Raw genomic sequence first — 22,671 nt, 5'->3', positions numbered from 1 at the left:
CTATATTCATTTCTTCTATGAAGGGATGTTAGGTTATTCCATTACATCAGTTCATAAACCTTACATTTAGGTTTAGACACAGATAGAGAGCAGGGAAATTGTTCGTAGTGGTTGTAACTAGACGAGTACGTTTTTGTAAAAGTTTTAATTTAATTTTCTCATTTTTTTTTTTTTTTTAATTTGTCTTTACGTTTCTGACATTTTAAAATGAGGATTGATGATTCGTAGTATTTTTATCATTAGAAATATTGTTTCATACATATCTTTCTCATTCTCTATCTATCTATTTATATCTATATATCTATAAAAGTAAAAGTGTCTGTCTGTGTACATTTCCCTAAACAATAACTACAGACTCGAAATTTGATATAGAGAGTATTGAGAGTTGGTAAAATCTTTGTAATCCTTTTTCGGCCAGAAATTTGGCTGTTAAGGGGTTAAAGCTCAACGATTTGACTTGTGAGAACTTTACCAAACTCCTCCGACAATTTGCGGCAGAAACAATTATAATTTTAGATATAGGTTCCTTGGACATGGATCTAACTTAATAACTTCATTTGAGCCCAAAACTATAAATGTTAAGGGGTAATAATAGGGGTCAAAATTAGAAGAAAATTTGACCTGTGCAGTTCCTACCAAATTACCCAGACAATTTCTGGTCTAAATATTTGAAATTTGACATAAAGGGTATTCAGCGATAGGGCAAGCTTTTTAATCGGTTTGGGTCGTGGTATATAAAAAAAATGCCGGGAATTATTTTCTCTATTCCAGTAGGACTTTATTTAAGTAATATACTTAATATATACTATTACTGCAAGCTTGCTTATATTGAAAATGCTTTCTTCCTGGCTAGCCAATCAAACCATCTAATATAGTTAGTCTTATTTTCAATTATATTCGAAATATATTACACAGTGACATTAGCAAAGAAAAAGTCACCTATGAAAACGAACCTCCCAAATAAAAACCTTGAATAATTATCTAAACTCAAATGTAAATTAATATTAAGCCGACTTCACAAATTGATAAACGTCCATTATAGGATTTTAATTATAAGGTGAAGCTCGAATCATTCAAACTCGAGATAGATAATGCCAAAAACATCCACCCATTAATATGGGAGAGGAGATTATCATCAAAAGGGCCCTGAATTGATAATTAATTTACTACTTAGATATTAATAAGTCCTTTGTACCCATTCCCCCACCTCCCCGTTTATTTTATTATTTTTTTTTTTAATGGAGAGTAGATAATACAATGGATGTGTTATCGGCAGCTCTAGAAACTCTCGCTTCTCCTTTTTTGTCCCTCAGTCCTCATTCAAATGAGTGATTTTTCTGACAAAAGGTGAAGAAAAAGCTGCTTTAAAGGTCGGTAGGACTTGGTGAACAGTAGCCTGAGATGTCGGAAATTTTTCTGTCTCCATGTCTATCCTTGTTACCATGTTACTAGTAAGGGTGCTGGTGGTAAACGTTTTGTCTGGGCTGACGTTATCCGCCTGATAGTCAGGGACCCGGACCTTTGATTAACCACTAAGGAGGCTGTCCTATCACCAGGCGCAAAGTACTGGGACTGCTGTATTGCCATTTGGTGAATGGATTCTGGACCATACAGTAGTCTCTGGTGGGGCCTCTCAATGCCATACTAGTGGGTAATTGTTTACCTTTTCATGTGCTACAAAAAATCCTGTCTTTTTCTCTCTTACTTTCCCTCTCTATCCTGCTTTAAGCAAGTATGCCGACCTGTTCCACAAATCCCAAAACCTCAACATGAAATATCTCCAGAAAAAAACTCGAATAAACCTAGAACCCCATCTTCCAATGTAGACCCCTACTACCATGTCTCCTTCTCCAACATCAGGGGTCTACGTTCCAACCTTCCAGAGGTTGAAACCCAATTACAGGAGACGAAACCAGATATATTCTTTCTAAGCGAAACTGGAATAGGGCCGACCACTTCCCTAGATGAGTTCATAATTAACGGATACTCTAACTTACCATCTAAATCTGACCCCCAATATCGCCATAGGCATGGAATATGTGCCTACATTAAAGGTGGCTTCCCATGTGGCAGGGATATCTCTAGAGAAGATCCTAATTTACCCTATATGTGCTTCTGGGTTGCACTTGCTTACACCACTGCATTTATATTTCCCCTCTATCGGCCCCATAACAGCGGAGTTACTATCTTTAAGAGTATATCTGAGAAAATAGACCACATCCTGTCTACAAATCCCTCGGCTAACATTCACATCTGTGGTGACTTCAGCGTCCATAACCTGGAATGGCTGACCCATTCAAATAAGACAGACGATGAGGGGAGGTTTTGTCATGATTCTGCCATTGCTTATGACCTCACTCAGATTGTTCACGAACCCACCCGTGTACCCGATACTACTGGTCAATATGCAAGCCTCCTAGACCATAACTTGTTGAAATGGTTAGGTACGGTAATATGACAGTTATGGATCACCTCAAGCAACTGGTACAATAAAATAATAATTAAAAAAAAAACTTGCGGTGTGAACGTAATAAAAATAACTTTTCACAAAATATCAATCCTTTACAATAATCGGCGAGGACCAGTTTAGTGTTTGGCTTAACGTGAAGAGACGAAAGATTTCTCCAAACCCCAAAAGAATCAAATGATGACGATTTAAGATTGTAGGCATCGATAATGATCTTAAATATTATGGACTTTTATGATATTAATACGATGGTAATTAAAGACAAAAAATAAGTCAGGAGCATATTTACTGATCCTAGCGGTTTCCGGTTTTTAAACTCATGGAAAGTAAACGGTATTACTTAATGCTATGTTACGCACTTTTTAAACACCTGTTAACCTATAGATACCGTCGCAAGGAACATAAGAAAAGGAAGAGCGAATTCAACTCGCTGTTTCAGGTTTTAAGAAAAGACCTTTATTCCTTCTTCTCCGGCCACGCATGACTTCTTGTCTCAGCTGTAACATCACCCACGTGTCTCGACCACTAGCTTTCCTCGTCACGTCTCTTATAATCTTTTTGTTTCTTCGCTGTGACGTCACCTCGCACACGGCTCGGTCATTTGCATACAGCTTCTGCTACTGCGATACGTGCATTCGCGCTTTGTTACACTTAATCTGAAGACCTCAAGAAAATGTAGCTCAACGCATGAATATCCGGAAACTGATTATTTTTTTTTGCAATGTGTTTTTATTACATAATTAAAAAAAAAAATGTTTTTTCACTGAATTAAAAAAACACGCTTGTTTGCATAAAAATATTTACTAGTATAATTAATATTGAAAGCAAAAATATTTGTAAAATATAATAAATTGAAATAAATTAGTAGAAACGAAAATAATATCACTGGTCTATCATTATTTACAGTGGAAATGTTCGACTGAGCTCTAATCTATGGTCCCCCCTCGCTAATCTTTCACAAAAAAACACTTGTTTATCCAAAATCGTCATCAATAATTCCCTCCACACTATATCGGTGCCTAAACCTAAACGTGAATTCCACGGACAAAACTTCTTTCCTATAACTGCTTGCTCCGCTGGTCTGCTTTCCAGCGGACTACAATATTGTCCTTATTTACAATGCCTCCCCACCAGGGTCGTGTTTTTAACGTGGAGAAAAGGACCAAAAATAAAAATTGTCTCAGTCGTGAAAGATTTCTCCTCCACTGACAGGGAACAAGAAATTGGAGTGCAGCATCTGAAGAACAGATACTACACTTTGATCTTGTCCCGAAGGCCAAGTTAGATTGTCGTCATCAGGTTTAACGTAAAAACAGTTCTTATTGAAACGTCCTCGTAAATAATCTAATTATAACAGATTTCTACTAAAAAAACGAGTACTACGCTATTGTCCCAATGATTACAACACACATTAACCCTTATCTTCGTGTGGCCTCCGTGTTTTGATACGTATAAAAAAATGAATGTTTAAATAAATGGAAAAGAATATAAATGAATGTTTACTTAACATAATTAAAAAATTAATTAAAAATTGATATAATAAATTAAAATAAAATTAATGCAAAGGGTGATAATAGATTAAGTAAAAAAAAAATGTAATACAGCGGAATCCTCAGATTTAGTAACACCGTTTACTTTCGACAAATTTATGAACCGGAAGTAGTTTGGATCAGTAAATATGCGAGATCGCCGGACTTTATTTTTGATTCTATAAAGCACTACTTACCGACGAGCATGGTGAAGCCACTGAGAAAGGCACCGGACAAAGATGTCTTGGAGGCCGAGTCATGAAATGTGTCCATCATGCCGACATAGAGGAGACCAAAAGAGGTTTGCAATCCGACAATGATGAAGTTGCAGTAGAACGTTGACAGGCAAATTAGCCATCCCCAGCCTCCGTCGGGTGGGCTCGGGGTCACCTGGACAACGTTGATTTCTATCGCTTCCCCTGGATCTTTTGGCTCTGTCGAAGTCTTCAACATCTCGCCAATGAAATAAAACTAAAATATATAAGAACATAAAATTAGTAATTAATAAATATATATACAGGGTGTCCGTAAAGTTGCTATACAATCTTATTGTTTTATTGTATTATATTTGTATTAATAGTTAATATTTATTTTTTTTACAGGTTTATTTAATCAAGCATGCCACGCAAGCTAACTTTGGAAGAGCGCAAATTTATTTTGAAGCGATATTGGAAAACAGAAAACGCACAGGATGTAATTCGTGATTGGAATCATTATTTTAATGCAGATCCTCCAACACGTTTGGCTATTTATAAACTTCGAGACAAATTTGATGATACTGGCTCAGTTGCCGATGCTCCGCGTTATGGTCGGCCAAGTGTGTGCACTGAACAAAATTTGGCTACAGTTGCTGAGGCATATGGCAGAAGCCCAAAGAAATCACTTCGCCGTGCTAGTGCAGAAATTGGTATCAAACGAACCTCTCTACATAAAATACTCACGAAGGTGTTATTTCTTTTTATTTCTTTTGTTACAAATAAATATTTTAATACAATATCTTACTGTACTGTTAATATATTACAGGGTGTCTGTTTAGTAACTTGTAAGACTGTATAGTAACTTTACGGACACTCTGTATATATATATATATATATATATATAAATTAAAAAAAAATGTTTAAATATTTTTTTAAAGAATCAAAATAAATTCAATAATTAAAAAAAAAATACATAGAGTTCGAATAAATTTGTTTAGCCTTTATTGTTTTTTTGTCTTTTCTTAATTTTATTGCTATCGTATTACTCTCCTCTATAACTGTTTTTCCAATTTTATTCTTTAAAAATTTCCATTCCTAATCTGAATGTTTTCAAAGTTAGTGCTTTCTTTTTAGCATTACATTTGCATAATGCCGGCCTTTCTCTACTTCTGACAAGAAGAGTTTAGCTTCCAAATTCTATGACCTAAAGGTTTTTTTTTCCCTTATCCTCTTTTATGATTTGATAATGTAATAAAGTTCCGATGTAACTTTACTCTTTATCTGTCCTTTTCATTCTATTCTTTGCTCCTCTTAATCGGCTAGAGTTTTTTTTATCCAGATATGTCTGAAAATGTATTTTTAGCATAATTTTATTACTATATTAAATATATTAAGTCATTTATTTTAACCTCATAAATCAATACCATATATTAGGTACAATATCATAATTATTAAAGAATATACGAAATCTGCATAAATTAAAATATCAAATTTATGCGTATTTTACGACCGATGAACACCAAGCTAGCATATATATATATATATATATATATATATATATATATATATATATATATATATATATATATATATAATATAAAGCTGAACGTCTGTGTGTGTGTGTGTGTGTGTGTGTGTGTGTGTGTGTGTGTCTGGTCTGGTCACGAATAGGGTCCTATATGGTTGGCTATTTTAAAAAACTGATTACATATAATGATAGAAGATGTATCGAGGATCAGGAATGGGTATGTTTAATCTGGCAGAACGGTAGTTCATAAAAATTGTGAAGTCTGCGTTCGCGTCTGGCCCTCCAAAGTATGACAAAAAAAAACGTTTACAAGGGTTTTTGATATAGATATACAGAATAATACTTTGATAAGTATATTTTAACTTAAATAGGGATGGTATAATAAAATTGTGGGGCCTGCGTTCGCGCCTAGCCTCCATAGAATGGAAATAGGCACAAACATTAATAAAGACTTTTTATATCTATCTGCGTAAGTATACTTTAATAATTATGTTTCAGTTTGAAGAAATATGGCATAATAAAATTATTGGGTGTTCGTTCGCGCCTGACCTCCATAGAATGGAAATATGTCACAGAGTTTAACAAGGTTTTTTAATATAGATCCACAGAATATTGTGATAAGTGTTTCAGTGTGAATAGGTATGGAATAATAAATTATGGGGTGTATCTATTTTATTTTTACTTTCATCATATTTTGCTTTGGTTTTGATAACCCCAAATTCGAAGCTACTTCTTTACAACCCTTCCTTTTCATAACCTATCATACTTTCATAAATCAGAGTCCATTTTCTGTAGGCTGTTTTTGAACCCAGTCAACGACGGGTACTTCTGCTAGTATATTATTATTATTATTATTATTATTATTATTATTATTATTATTATTATTATTATTATTATTATTAAATGCAGCGGAGACCCTTTTTTATGCTTCCTTTTTCAATTTTTCGATTTTCCGTATAATCTGTTTTATATAAAAATCGAAAATATTAATGAAGTTTCCATAGTTGTTACTGTCACGAGCGCTTTCGATTCGTCCACGAATCATCTTCAGTTGTTGAGGAAGTAAAAATGCAAAGGAGTTAAAATGGAAATTAAAAAGTGAAAAGTAAAAAATACATTAAACTACGTTAGGTGATGGTAAGTTAAGATATATAGAGTCGATGAGAAGTCGATTAAAAACCTACGTCGATTAAAAGTTCGAGTATTAAAATCGGAAAGTTCGTGGCCACTGTTGACAAAGTCCATCCATTACGCGCTACGCAAGACATTTTAACACATTGCTGTTTTTCTTGAATCCAATATTATTTATAGTAGGGTGATGAGTTCGAATGTATGATGCGGCAAGTATTTTATTCCCTATATATATATATATATATATATATATATATATATATATATATATATATATATATATATATATATATAATAAAAAAAGCGGGGGTTTTCCCCTCTGGACCAAAATTCCGTAGGTTTACAACAACAGAGGCAACATACAAATTTATCATATCTACACTATTAGCCACTGCTTGATATTACGTAAGCACGGCATTATGTACACATTTAGGCGTTATATTAAAATCTTACGTTAGTTCCTTTTTTACATAGGCATAACCACTTATCAAGGCCCAGAGACCACTCGAGGATAAGGGTCAAGAGTGTACAGTAGTCAATTGGACAATATAGTAATCGTTAGTAATGGAAATTCGGTACATTTGTTAACGTAAGTGGAACGGCTCATCAAGAACTTGTTTACGTTGGACTTGAAGACAACCATATTTTAGTCAGCTGGAAAGCAGGAAAGCAGAAGACAATTCCACAGGCGTGTAGTTTTAAGAAAGAAGCTTTGTTCATGGAATCTACGTTTAGGTTTAAGCACAGATAAAGAGTGGGGAAATTATTAATAGTGTTTTCAGATAGACGAGTGTTTCTTATGAAAGCTTGGCGAGGGGGACCATAGATTGAAGCTCAGTCGAACATTTTCCATGAAAATAACGATAAAGCAGAGACAAACTTGCAACATCTCTTCTGTGAGATAGAGGTTGCAGCGAAGAGAAAATGATATCTCCTGCGAGGCTACGAAGTCTATTTTGAACTCTATCAAGGCAGGACAAGACCTTTCTTGCAGCAGATGTGAAAACAGTACTCCATCCTGGCTCATATATAGATTGAGAATTGAATCAGCAGTGATATATTTACTGGATTGATAGAAGGTGCTTACCATTTTCCAGCGGCATTGATAACAGACTTGATGTACGTGTTCCATTTAAGATCGGGAATAAAGGTCAATCACAGAAGCTTGTCAAAACTTGAGGCCTCCTCAAGACGAGAGCCATTAATTTCAATTGATGGGAGATGGAGATCAGAACGTTCATGATGTAAAGATAGAAGCTTGGTTTTAGATGCATTAGAAGTAATCAGCAACTCCTTTCCCCATGCTCAAGATCAGAGAAGAGAGAATCGGAGAGAACTTGGTCGTTAACTGCCACAATAGATGGTTGCGTCATCAGCATAAATGTCTACGAATGATGGAAGGATGTGATTTTGAAGATCATTAATGTAGATCAGGAAAAGAGTTGGGCCCAGGATGGATCCCTGAGGGACTCCAGCATTAATATTGTGAGTTTCTGATTTTTGCCCATCAACTACTACTCTTATGAACCTATCAGAGAGAAATGATTTAATAATTGAGAAGACATTTCCAGCTTTACCATAGCTGGAGATCTTGTGAAGTAAACCTTTATGCCATACCCTATCAAAGGCCTTTGATATGTCAAGAGCAATTGCCCTAGAAAGGTTGCCTCTGTACAGAGATTCGCTAATCCTATGAGATATAACTGTAAGCACATCTGCTGTAGATCTAGCAGAACGGAAACCATATTGTGTGTCACTAAGAAAGTTAGTTTTGCTGAGATGGTTGACTACTTCTCTATTTAACAGCAACTTACTCATGGCGCGCAGGAATCTTATTGGCCTGTACTGAGAGGGGGATGAGCGATCACCTGAATTCTTAAATAAAGGCATACTCGCCCGCTGATTGGCTGAACAGTATACATTCTCACCGACCAGCGAGCAATAGAGAGAGAGAGAGAGAGAGAGAGAGAGAGAGAGAGAGAGAGAGAGAGAGAGAGAGAGAGAAAGAAACAGACAGGCAGACAGGCAGACAGACAGGCAGACAGACAGACAGAAAGACAGAGACAGAGACAGACAGAAAGAGACGGGGATACAGGGAGAGGGAGAGAGATAGAGACAGAGAGAGTGAAAGAGAGGAGAGAGAGAGAGAGAGAAAGAGGGAGACGGAGAGAAGCTAAAGATAGATAGAGAGAGAGAGAGAGAGAGAGAGAGAGAGAGAGAGAGAGAGAGAGAGAGAGAGAGAGAGAGATCAGCCATGTTACAATTTTATTCAATCACGGGTTATAAGGGTAAATTCTAAACTAATTACAGCGACAAGTTATCATGGCCGATTTGCATTTGCTTTTTAATTAGCCCCATTTTCTAATAAGCGTTTGCGCCTAGGAACTGTCGGTACCTTTTTTTTACGCTTTTTTTCTTTTTGTATAACTAATCGATCGGCATTAACACGTTTTTGACGGCTACTCTCCACAAAATTGCATAGTCCAAGTACATTTTATTGGGGCGGGGGGGGGGGGGTTACAGCCTCTGAAGTTTACAATATTTTCTGAGAACCCTACCTTACTTTATAAGTATTCTATCGCATCGTCCAAGTACATTTTATTGGGGTGGCCACTGTAGTTTAAAATACGCTCTAAACACCCCCACCTTAATTTATAAGTATTTTTTCGCTTAATTAAAGTGTAGAAAATTTACCAGCAGAAATTTGTAAAACGCAACAAACAACTGCATAAAATAATAACAAAACATTATACAGTACTTTTAACGTGATACATTTCAAATTATGTTGTTCCAAATGGTCTTTACACACTGATTAAAAAAATAAACAATTGGACGCTTAATTTAATTAAGTAGGCTTAATTCTTCAAGTTGGAAACAAATGACTTATTCTACCACTAACCTTCAGTTCGAGTTGCAAAATTTAAAGTTAGTGGTAGTCACACATTTTATATACAATTTTTGGTCCCCCGACAAAAGAAGGGTAGACCTGTAAATTCACCCTTGTCCATTCGTCCGTCCTCACTGTTCTTACGCCTTGGAATTTTTTGAAATTTTACACAAACATTAACCATGACATGAGTAAAAAAGTAACAGAACGGATTTTCCGGGAAATTTCCGGTTGTCCCCCCCCCCAGGAATGCCTTTCGGATTAAAATGGCTAAAATTTACACTTTCGTGTTTATTAAAAGAAAAATTGATGCCTTGAATTCTCATAAAACTTTCTGAAAAGTTGTAACTAACAGACTTACATACAATTTTGTTTGTCTATACTTCGCGATAATTCTTGGATGTGCCCCGGGGTCTCTTTCAGGGCTAATAAAAACACTCCATTTTTGGGACTATTTTACCATATTTGTCCAAAGTTTTCTGTGTATTTCTATTTAGCAGTTTTGCATGGTGCTGAACTCAAAATTAAATATGTTAAGGCCTTGGAGACTTAAGGGGATTTCGTGTAGTTTGACTACATTACGAGTAAGACTTGGAGTTATACATATATTAAAGATTAGTAACCTGTCCCAAAAAATTGAATTTCCTAGAAATGAGGTATCATTTTATTAAAAATTATTAAATTTATATGCAAAAATGGTCCCGCCATAAATTCTGAAATATTTTATTCGAAGTATTCACACGTAATTGCATAAAAAAACAAAATCTCATTTTCTGAGGGGGATTGCTAAGGGCCTTCTGCTTTTCAATATAGTTATAATTTATTTTTTAATTTGACAAACTTAACGTTTTCCCTTTATATATATGTTCTCAAAGACTTTCATCTTGTACTATTTTCCCCATATACATTTGTGCCATTTTGCCTACCGTCCCCGATCTCCCCTTATTAATGGTTAAAATATCTTGTACCCATGTTTTACAGATTTTTGTACAAAATTTTATTTTGAAAATATTAATTCATCCCATATTTATAGGGAATTTATTCGACAATATTCAATATTTAGATACGCCATTATTGTGATATTTAATTTTTAATATATTTCAATTTAATTTTTATTATAAGCACTGATTTATTATATAATTTATTTCTTGTAAAACAAAATATACCCTCTCCAAAAATCAGCTAAGACTATCTGATAAAATGTGAAAGCCTTCTGAGGAACTAACCGCTTCAATATAATTCCATAAATATATAGTGAAAAACACGGAATATTTTTTATATTGAATATACTATATTCATATTATTTTTATGTAATGTAGGAAGTTAAATATGGTGTTTTTCAGTTTTGGCAGGTTTGAAAATAACAGACGACAAAAATTAACAATTTAGCGATCATCTGGAGATTTCTTTTCCCTGATCTAGCGTTTATTTTTTTTTAAATCTCAGTTGGCAACACTGGCTAGAGGTTGCTCAATATCCTTACTACACAAATTCTCTCCACCCGTCATGACATTCCGATGGTCGGTCTTACCATGAGGAGTTGGGGGGTGTCTATTTCGAAAGCCGTTCGTAGCATGAGGAAGTTGGGAGTTGAGCAGCAGCAACAACAACACCAACTACACCAAACTTACTTTAATTTTTTTCGAAAGGGGTCCCGCTTTCACCGTGCAACAACGGTTAGCGGGTAGTGCTAAAATTTTAATATTATTTTCACCTTTATTTACTACAAGAAGTTTAGAACACAAAACCTCGTGGTTAGAAACAACTCATCACTGGCTACAAAAACGCTGGGACAAACCAATGTAGTGTATAGATACAAATGCTTTCTGGGAGAATGTCACTCCGAAAATAAATATATGAATAATACATACATTGAGCATACAAAGACAACGTTGACCGGCGAATTACCATGCATTTAAACAATACTGGCGCTCTATATCAACATTTAATAAAAGAACACAACTGCCCCCCTCCAATTTTAGAAAGGTCTTCGTCGACAACACAAAAATTATACAGCGTGAAAATATTATTAAAAAATTAAAAATTCTTGAAGCGTCATGTATTAGAACCCTTCAACCCTACTATAAATAATATTACATTCAAGAAAAGCAGCAATGTGTTAAAAATGTCTTGCATAACGTGTAATGAACGGACTTTACCAATAGTGCCCATGAACTTTCTGATTTTAATACTCTAATTTTTAATCGACTTCTCATGGATTATATATATTTTAACTCACCATCACCTAATGCGGTTCAATATACATATTTTACTTTTTAATTTCCATTTTAGCTTATTCGCAGTTTTACTTCCTCGACACCTGAAAATGATTCTTGGACGAATCGAAAGCGCTCGGGAAAGTAACGACTGTGGAACTTTTGATTTTGATATAAAAAATATTATAGGGAAAATCGAAAAATTAAAAAAATATATATTAAAGCAAACATTATCAAATGCAACGGAGACACTTTGATTCATGATTCTTTTTTTTAATTTTTCGATTTTCCGTATATATTTTATATATGTATAATTATTTAGTATCAGAATAATAATAATAAAAAATAATATATATATATATATATGTATACATATATATACATACATACATATATGTATACATATATATACATACATACATACCACAGGGCGACCCAATAAAAACGGGCCCAACTCTAATTAAGCCCCGTTTCTTAGTGTTTTGTCCGAATGAAATGAAACTTTGGTCATAATTAGTTTATTATATTCAAAACATCACATCAAACACAAGGGTCTTTTTTCTCCATTCTACGGCCTATGTTCTAGATGACCTCCATTTAGCTTTTGTTTTTGTGTTTTTTTGGGTCACCCTATATATATATATATATATATATATATATATATATATAATTATTTACTATAATAATTATTAACTCCTAGAGACACTTTAATATATATATATATATATATATATATATATATATATATATATATATATATATATATATATATATATATATATATATATATATATCAAATTACAAAGAGAAATATAATCTTATATAAGCACCTATCGAGATAAGAGAAAGTCCGATATACTAGATAAATACAAATTATTGATACAAGTCAAACTTGAAAGAATTACAGTGTTTAATTATCCATCCAAAATTCCAACGAGGAATTATAATAAAGCAAAATACATAACCCAGAGGATGAACATTAGTAAAACAAAATGTATCACTGATTAATATGAATTTGAAAATATATTAATATATTTTAAAATCTTTGAAATATTTTTAATAGAATTAAATAGAATCAAATATTGAAAGCCAAGTGGCTAAATATAAAATGTCGCTTACCGTTAATTGTTCTTATAGTCAAGTTAAAGACAAGGGCTAGTCACGTTATTTGACATTAGAGTTCAAACAAGTACATATTTTGATACATGCCAAATAGGTCAATTATCGACCAGCCAAGAAAACATACTGTAAAGGAGGCGGTGTGTGTTTTTATGTCTATAAACTTTTTCTTTTTAAAGGCGGCATGTATTTGTGCCTAATAAAAGAAGTTTTAAGCTAATAAAATCGCACGCAAGGTTTACGCACAACAGGTATGCAATATATATATATACATATATATATATATATATATATGTATATATATATATATATATATATATATATATATATATATATATATATTGCATACCTGATACTTGTATGTGTAAACCGTACGGACAACACACATACAAACACACACACACAGACATATATATATATATATATATATATATATATATATATATATATATATATATATATTTGTCATCCGTATACAGTACTGTTTCATTGTATCACAACTTATCAGTGCGGCTAGACAAACACCTTTCCCCAGCCGTGGATCGAACCCACAACCGTCGCGTTGACAGCTCTAACCATCGGGCTACGAATAAGTGCCGTAAATATTTCTCCTCGAGTATGTATTAAATCCACGCTCTTCCGTCGCAGAAAGTGCTCAAACCATCATTTGTTGACAGACAAATAAAGAGTGGGATTCGCTTAATTGCTTGAATAGGCATCGTGTGAAAATATATTTACAAAGTGCTCAACCCAAAGAGGGGGGACTTTAATTTGTCATCCACATAGAGTACTGTTTCGTTGTATCAGTGCGGATAGACAAACATTTTTCCCCAGCCGTGGATCAAACCTAATAGATCGAACCTATTTATTTATTTATTCCAGGTTGTTAAATATTCAAAAGATTAGAATCATTGAATTTCAACAAGGGTCGTTGATAGTTCTCAATCAAAGAGAGAAAATTTATAATATTTATTTTCTTTATGTAAATATAGTCATATCTTGCTACCATGTGCAGACTTTTCATTATTGATCTCATCAGGCAGGAAAAAAATTAATACGTGGGATGTCTTACTTGTAGTATATATATATATATATATATATATATATATATATATATATATATATATATATATATAAAGCTGAATGTGTGTGTGTGTGTGTGTGTGTGTGTGTGTGTGTGTGTGTGGTCACGAATAGGCTCCTATATGGTCGACTATTTTAAAAAAACTGATTACATATAATGATAGAAGATGTATAGAGATACAGGAATGGGTATGTTTGATCTGGCAGAACGGTGGTTCATTAAAATTGTGGGGTCTGCGTTCGCGCCTGGTCCACAAGTATGGAAATAAATAAAAAAAAAAACGTTTACAAGTGTTTTTCAAATAGATGTTCATAAGAATATTTTGATAAGTATGTTTTAACTTAAATAGAGATGGTATAATAAAATTGTGGGGTCTACGTTCGCGCCTAGCCTCCATAGAATGGAAATAGGCACAAACTTTGATAAAGACTTTTCATATCTATCTGCGTAAGTATACTTTGATAATTATGTTTCAGTTTGAAGAAATATGGTAAATTATTGGGTGTTCGTTCGCGCCTGACCTCCAATAGCATGGAAATATGTCACAAAGCTTAACAAGGTTTTTTAATATAGATCCACAGAATATTGTGATAAGTGTTTCAGTGTGAACAGGTATGGCATAATAAATTATTGGGTTTATCTATTTTATTTTTGCTATCATTATATTTTGCTTTGGTTTTGATAACCCCAAATTCGAAGCTATCTCTTTACAACCCTTCCTTTTCATAACCTATCATACTTTCATAAATCAGAGTCCATTTTCTGTAGGCTGTTTTTGAACCCAGTCAACGACGGGTACTTTTGCTAGTATATATATATATATATATATATATATATATATATATATATATATAGTAGTTTTTTTTTTTTTTTTTTTTACACAGTGATCACCACTTATCAAGGCCCGGAAGCCACTCAGGGATAAGGGTTATTGTAAGTACATCACGTTAGTGAGGAGATTTTATGAAGTGTTTTATTAGGGGGGCGGTTCATTAGGAATTTGTTAACATTAGACTTGAAGACATCCAAGTTGTAGTCCGGAGGGAAGCAGGCAGACGGAACAGAGTTCCACAGGCGTGCAGTTCTAAGAAAGAAGCTTTGCTCATGAAATCCGCGTTTTGATTTAGGCACAGATATAGAGTGGGGGAAATTTTTCACAGTGGATTCAGCTAGACGGGTGTTTTTCGTGAAAGATTGGCGAGGGGGGACCAGGGATTGGAGTTCAGACGAGCACCTGCCATGAAAATAACGATAAAACAAGGATAGGCTCGCAACGTCTCTTCTGTGGGAGAGGGGTTGCAGGGTAGAGAAAAGGGCATCCCCCACTAAACCACGAAGTCTATTTTGTACTCTGTCAAGGCATGATAGGCTGTTTTTGGCAGCTCCTGCCCAGATATGGCAACAGTATTCCATCCTTGTATAGTATTAAGTTATGAAAATAAATATGGCAAATATAATTTTATAAATGATATATATAAACATATATGCCATATATATTTTTATAACTTACTACCTAGCTCTACATATGTATTGAGCACTGTTGAAGTAAATATTGAAAATTTACGCATAAAATTATGCCTTCGTATATTAATTTATGTGATTAAATGAATTATACATATATATATATATATGTATGTATATATATATGTGTGTATATATGTGTGTGTGTGTGTGTGTGTGTAGAAGAGATCTAGAAGGCTATCACTATGCGAGGAATGTCGATGTTGATGACGAAAACAAGTGACAATTTCTAAATCAAAGCATGCTGGATGGAAGAGTGAAAAAATGAATTTAATAGATCCGTTACATCCAACATTTAAAAAGGGGAATTTTCTCCCGAAATATAATGGATATGGTCACATACCACGCAAGTAAGACATGGGTACTTTGTACAATTTAATAAATATATGTATATATAGACATATATGTATATACTTATTGATTTGTAAATTGTCACTTGTTTTCGTCTTTCCTCATCAACACCCACTATATCCCATTCCTCTCATTGTGATAGCCTTCTAAATCTAAATCTCTTCTCCATACCTATCCCATACAATGCTTCAAACACACAATACACACACACACACACACACGCAAGCATGCACACACACACACATATATATATATATATATGTATATATATAAACACTAGCTTGACGCCCAGTCGAACAATACGCTTAATCATGATATTTTAATTTATGCAGATTGCGCATTTATTATTACAGAATAAATCCTTTATTGAAGATTATATATTACGAGGAATAATTTGCTCGGTTGAGTAATTCGCAAAAAAAAAAAAAAATATTTGAACTAACATAATGATAACTAGCGCGACCTGTGGAAATCCCACAGCGGACACTTTCATATGTAAATTATTGATATTGGCATTCTGGGGATGCTCAGCGTAAATGGAAACGCCCTGATATCATTGTAGAGCTTATGTTAAAAATTTCAAATGTATTTATCTATGTTATCAGAGCAGCCTGGTCGTAAAATACGCTTAAATATAATAATTTAATTAATCCAGATTTCGTATAAATTATTATAGAGTCAATTTTCTATCGATTATTATATATTACAAAGTTGAAATTTCAAAAATAAGAACATATATCCATATGACTTGGATGCATCAGCTTGAATCGAAACCGAAACTAAAACTTATGAAGAATATATATATATATATATATATATATATATATATATATATATATATATATATATATACCCCTAGATTCACCCTCAAGGATCATAAGCCTCATTTCTATGACAACCTTTCCGTCAGATTGATCTGCGCATCTGACTCTGACTTAGGAGCTGTAAGCAAAAATATCTTAGATAGAATCATCCCTTCTATTAAAGAAAAAGTAAGTTTCCCTCTTTGACTGAATTCAGATTCTGTAATTAATTGGTTTGTCTCCCTTAAAAATAAACACCTCCTTAACTTCATAACCTTTGACATCCAAAATTATTATCAATCAATTTCTCCGATCCTTTTAAATAAGGCTCTTATCTTTGCCAAAAGAAATTCTGACTTAACTAATTTAGAAATTAAATTAATTCTCCTAGCGAGAAAGTCCCTTATACAATTTAACAATAAGCTTTGGACTAGAAAGGACATCCCTAATAATTTTGACATCTTGATGTGTGCTTTTGACTCTGCAGAAGTTACCGATTTAGTGGGACTCTTCTTACTGAAAGAACTTAAATACCACTTTAAACATATCCAAGGGGGTCTTTATAGAGACGATGCCCTTTTTACCACAACAGCCAGGCCAAGAGAGTACAACAAAACAATTAAAAAATTTATAACTTCTTTAATAACTTTGGCCTTTCTATAATTATCGAACCAAACAAAACAACTTAAAATTTTCGAGATGTTACACTTTATCTTAACACCGAAACTCATAGCCCCTATCATAAACCTAATCTTACGCTTTTATACGTCTATATATCCCAACTCAATTATAAAATTTCTGCTCTTTCTGCCGATAAAAACACTTTTAATCAAAATGCTACTTTCTTCAATAATGCCTTATGGAACTCAGGACACAAGGAAAAGATTAAATACAACAATTATGCCCCTCCTCCAGGCCGCCTTAAATATGTAATCACACACAATATGACTCGTAAGAAACCAGTTCAAATAACTAGATCTGCCGCTATCAATAACAATGAACCAGTCTACATATATAATCCAAACCAAAATACTAATCGCAATACTTCTAACCCACCCAGTCGCATCAGGAGAAAGAAAAAAGTTATATTTTTGGATTTTATCGTCATTGGATTATTTATCTTTCACCAGACTATCCATTCACGTGTAATCACCTTTTTCTTCACCATATTCTCTCTGCTTCACTGTTTTGTTATCAAGTAAGATCTTTGACTTACTTGTTGTTTCATCAAATACTTTTGTATGCAAAATCCGATCCCGCATTTTGCTAATTCCTACCCTCTTATGAGAAGGAAGGTATTTCTTCGAAACTCCGCGGATTAAGGACTATCCACTTATCTAGTGTTTCCTTTTCAGATTAAATATGTTTTTAACTCTTTTTCAAAGTGTTTTTTAACATGTTTTATTAACTGTTTGCTCATATATATATATATATATATATATATATATATATATATATATATATATATATATATATATATATATATATAAAACATGAGTTCTTTCAGCTATAACCGAGACCGAAACAAAGAATTCTTGGTAAAATTATTTATAAAAAATAGATGACTTCAGTGCCATCAACTATAATCGAAACCGAAACAAAAACTTATGAAAAAATCTTGGTAAAATTAGTTATTGCAAGAAATAGAAGGTCATAACAATTAAACACTCGGAAAAAAAGAAGTCGTTTATCCAATTCGGTCTGTCGTTGTAAAACGTATCACGTTAGCTGATGTTTGGGCTTGGCAATCTTAAAATAGTCTTTCTTCTCTTATAGATAAAAAAGAAAAAATTTTACGGAGGAATATTTTACATTACACCGGTCAAGTTTACACCGGTGTAACGTAAAATATTACAAGAAGTGAATGGTTATAACACACACACACACACACACACACACACACACACACATATATATATATATATATATATATATATATATATATATATATATATATATAACAGGAAAAACAACAGGCTCCTTCAGTTTTTGACAGAATATAGATACCTACGAAAGGGCGCCTGCGCGTGAAATTTTTGTGGCAGGAGGTAAGCAATCTCCAACCACACCTCTCCTGAGTCAAACTTGTTAAATACCAGTGGCAGTGAAGTGTATGTACAGGACGACTGGAAACAAAGGCAGAGATAAGCAGAGAGCAAATACAGCGCCTAGAATTCCCAAATGGTCATCCATCCAGGCTCAAGGATGCTTAACTTCGGTGATCTAACGAGAACCGGTGTGTCAACGCGATTCTGTGCGATATATATATATATATATATATATATAGTTTTTTTAAAGCCAAAAACAATGCGGAGGAAGACCGGAAAAATGAAGTAAAAAAGAAAAACAAACAGATGTAGACGGGTATGGTTGAGTAGAGGAGTGTCTAACCTTTATTTGACTATCATTCTTCACTTCAATGTATAATTATTTATAACCAAGTTGCTGGTATGTCCGGTGTATGTAAATTCCGTGGGTTGTGTGGAACTTTGATTAATTTCGAGAGAAAGCTATCTCTCTTTTTCAAAATAGAAGACAAAAGTGGATTCAAGATGGCGGAGAGAGCGTGGAAGTCCTGCAGAAATATTTTATTTTGCTTATATATTTATTATATTATTTCTGTTGTAAGCTTTGGTTATATATTTATATATATGTATATTTTTAATTTTATTTTATACAATATTGCATAATTTATTATTATTATTGTTACTGTTTTTTTTTCTCGTTTATCCGGTGCTGTTGTTGAAGTTTTTATTTATTTATTTATTGTTTGTGTTCTGATTTTAGTTGTTTTTTTTTTAATGTTTTTATTTTGTTTTACCTAGCCTCCTCCAATGACACAAACCACAACCGTCTGGATAACTCTAACACCTCATTTCCCGTATTTTGCTCGATCACCCTTTACACCCCCCCCCAATAACCACCCCCTTGACATGAAACATTCAAGACTCAAACACAAGATTTTCGCCATACTTAAACAAGAACAGCGGCGCATCATACTCAACTTAACAACAGTCCATAACAATCTATATATTTCTTTACCAACAATGCTTCAAGCAAACTAGCACCTACTCATATATATATATATATATATATATATATATATATATAATATATATATATAGGTGGAACCAAAGAGAATTAAAGAAATTCTTTAAAATACAAACCTTACCTCGACAATTGAGGTGGAGCTTATAAAGAAGAGAGAAAAAAGAGAAACACAACAATATAAAGATATACACTAATGCATATAAATATATTTCCCCCTTTACACTTACAATGTTTTACCCTATTCCTCTCACACGTCATTATTTAGTTCATAATGTAGTAATCGCTACACGTCATACCTCTGATATGTTACTTTGCGCCTTCTCCCCTCCTCTGATTAGAAGCATAACTTAAAATATTGCAGCATTAAGAATTGATTATATAATATTATGAATTGAATTTTAAAAACCGTCTGGATGCTGCAATATTTATTATATTTTTACTAGAATATCTTGTCCTTTTCTTTTTCAGTTTTAACAACTAGCCATTTTCCATGTTTAAGCTTAACCACATTACTTTTCATGCTCACATTTTTCTATTGCAATCCATGATTTTTCCAGGCTTCCAATAAATCCATTTGTTCTTTGTTTAATTTCAGTCTTATTTTTTGTCCCCTTAAACGCATATGTAATAACAATGTACGACACTTTCAATCATCCCCCAATTATCGCCATTTCACTCTTTAATTCTCTCAATTTCACTTGTTACTTCTCTTTCCGAAATAGTAGCAACAGTAGTCGCCGAAGCGACGTGGTTGCTATTTGAATTAGTATATAAGCAATAAGTAATATTTTTAAACCAGTCATAAAAAACGTCGCTCAACTCCTTACATATTTTTATGATTTTGAACACCAGTAAATTCATCATAACTTTTGTTTTATGAAAGAAAATTGAAATCGTTTTTCACAATATAGCTGAGAATGTTATCTATAAACGATAATAATTGTTTGAAATTTGGTCGGAAAATGAGTAAACGGTGAAGCTTTAAAGCAGTTCTCAATGACTAAAACTGCCACTTAACCATATTCACACACGGTAGTGCTTGAATTATATATATATATATATATATATATATATATATATATATTTATTTATTTATGTATATATGAGTGTTTGTATATGTGCACACAAATGAAGAATGTTTTTAATATATATATATATATATATATATATATATATATATATATATATATTCTTAATCTTTTCCGAACAACATGCCTTGAACTGTATTCATCCTCAGTTCTGTTCCCCCAGGATCATCTGGTCAATTGATTGTCTTAGTAAATTTATATATCTACTTATAATCTCCTCTTAATGTCTAATATATGTAGAAAGAGCGGGTCATCCTTCGTAGGGACGTGATGTCCCTCAACAAATAAGGTTATTCCGTAATCGTGTCTGGGGAGTCGGCTAATTTCAGTTAATGTTTGTAGATGTGATATCTACCGCCTGCATACCAGCAGTAACTATCTTAGTTGTATATGACGCGTTGCTCGTCACATCGTAGAATGTAGAACTGGATGAAAATATAAGAATTTAAAAAAAATCGAGGCATAGTCAATAGATTGCGCCATGGCCCATATCGTTAGGTCGTCAGTATTGCACACTTCATGAGTGCGACGACCTGGGTTCGCGCCTATGTCGGAGCACGTCACTGATGAGATGCAGTACATCGAAACCCACTTTGGGTCTGGCGTTGTCCGTTGTCGATGCAATTGCTCGATTCTATCTAATTCTGAGTTCTAGCTTTATCCTGTAAGGTGTATGTGAACGGGAATTTATATATCTATTTATAATCTCCTCTTAATGTCTAATATATATATATATATATATATATATATATATATATATATATATATATATATATTACAGTAATAATTTATTTAATACCTACAGACACAAGTGTTTCATCCTTTCGGGAATTATCAGTGCAAGGTGATACGATTACTACCGGTCGGGAGATTCGAACCTGATCAAGAAGCCATCTCTGACTCTATTAGCAAGGAACAAACCTCACGAACAATCTCAACCACGAGGAATATCGTTGAAATTTTAACAGTTATTTTTTATATATCGTAATATCCGGCCATAGTGATCTAATGATTATAACGTCAGGATATATGCATGCAAGCTTAGGTAAACGACTTTCTATTTCAACTTTAAACTACTCAACAATAAGAACCGAGTTTCTTAAGGGGTTGACATATATATATATATATATATATATATATAGGGTTTCTATGCCTTTAATACATGACTTTACGTACAAATACACGTGCATTTAAGGAAGAATTTGAAGAATTAACGTTTACCAAAGTTGTATTAAAAACTTTCAATCCTACTTATCTCCCTTTATTATATCGCTTTTAAACAAATGCATGTCTATTCAAAGAGACATCAATTTCTGTTTTTGTATTAAGCACTGTCTATTATCTCCCTTTAATTTAACGATTCAAACGGAAATGTTTCTATGCATAAGCAAAAAATAATTCGATTTTTACTGCAACTTAAAAAAATAATTATTTGATGCTAATGAATTTTTAGATATTAATGAATTTTTAGCATTTAGTAATTATTAATCGAATGTTAATATAATGTTTATAGATATTTTTCTGTGACTCAAATAACGTTATTCACGTCACTGAAATTACGTTTATTTAGGTATGACACTAATAAAGGCGGACTTTTCGACTCCCCATAGCAAATAAATAACAGTAAAAACTTGTAAAATAAAATTGATTCATTGTAATTTTGCTGTATTCTCAATAAGAAAGATTATAAAAAATCTTA

At 33.1% G+C, this 22,671-nt stretch overlaps 1 protein-coding gene across 4 annotated transcripts in view; it reads right to left on the bottom strand.

Moving 5' to 3' along the window:
• The window catches only part of LOC145277962 (monocarboxylate transporter 9-like), a 153,340-nt gene that overhangs the window by 43,930 nt on the left and 86,739 nt on the right, over nucleotides 1–22,671 (bottom strand). For 3 of the 4 annotated variants that reach the window (XM_080130088.1, XM_080130089.1, XM_080130086.1), the window contains exon 2: nucleotides 4,194–4,467. In XM_080130088.1, coding sequence (XP_079986214.1) covers nucleotides 4,194–4,449 — 256 coding nt within the window. In that variant the 5' untranslated portion in view covers nucleotides 4,450–4,467. Of the gene's footprint in view, nucleotides 1–4,193; nucleotides 4,468–13,074; nucleotides 13,233–22,671 lie in introns of those variants that run through there. The other variant, XM_080130087.1, reaches the window with a different exon arrangement.

This window comes from Euprymna scolopes, chromosome 6 (genome assembly GCF_053919585.1).
Source record: "Euprymna scolopes isolate OS-2025 chromosome 6, ASM5391958v1, whole genome shotgun sequence".
In the NCBI taxonomy this organism is placed as follows: domain Eukaryota; kingdom Metazoa; phylum Mollusca; class Cephalopoda; order Sepiida; family Sepiolidae; genus Euprymna; species Euprymna scolopes.
This window is presented reverse-complemented; position numbering and strand designations above follow the sequence as displayed.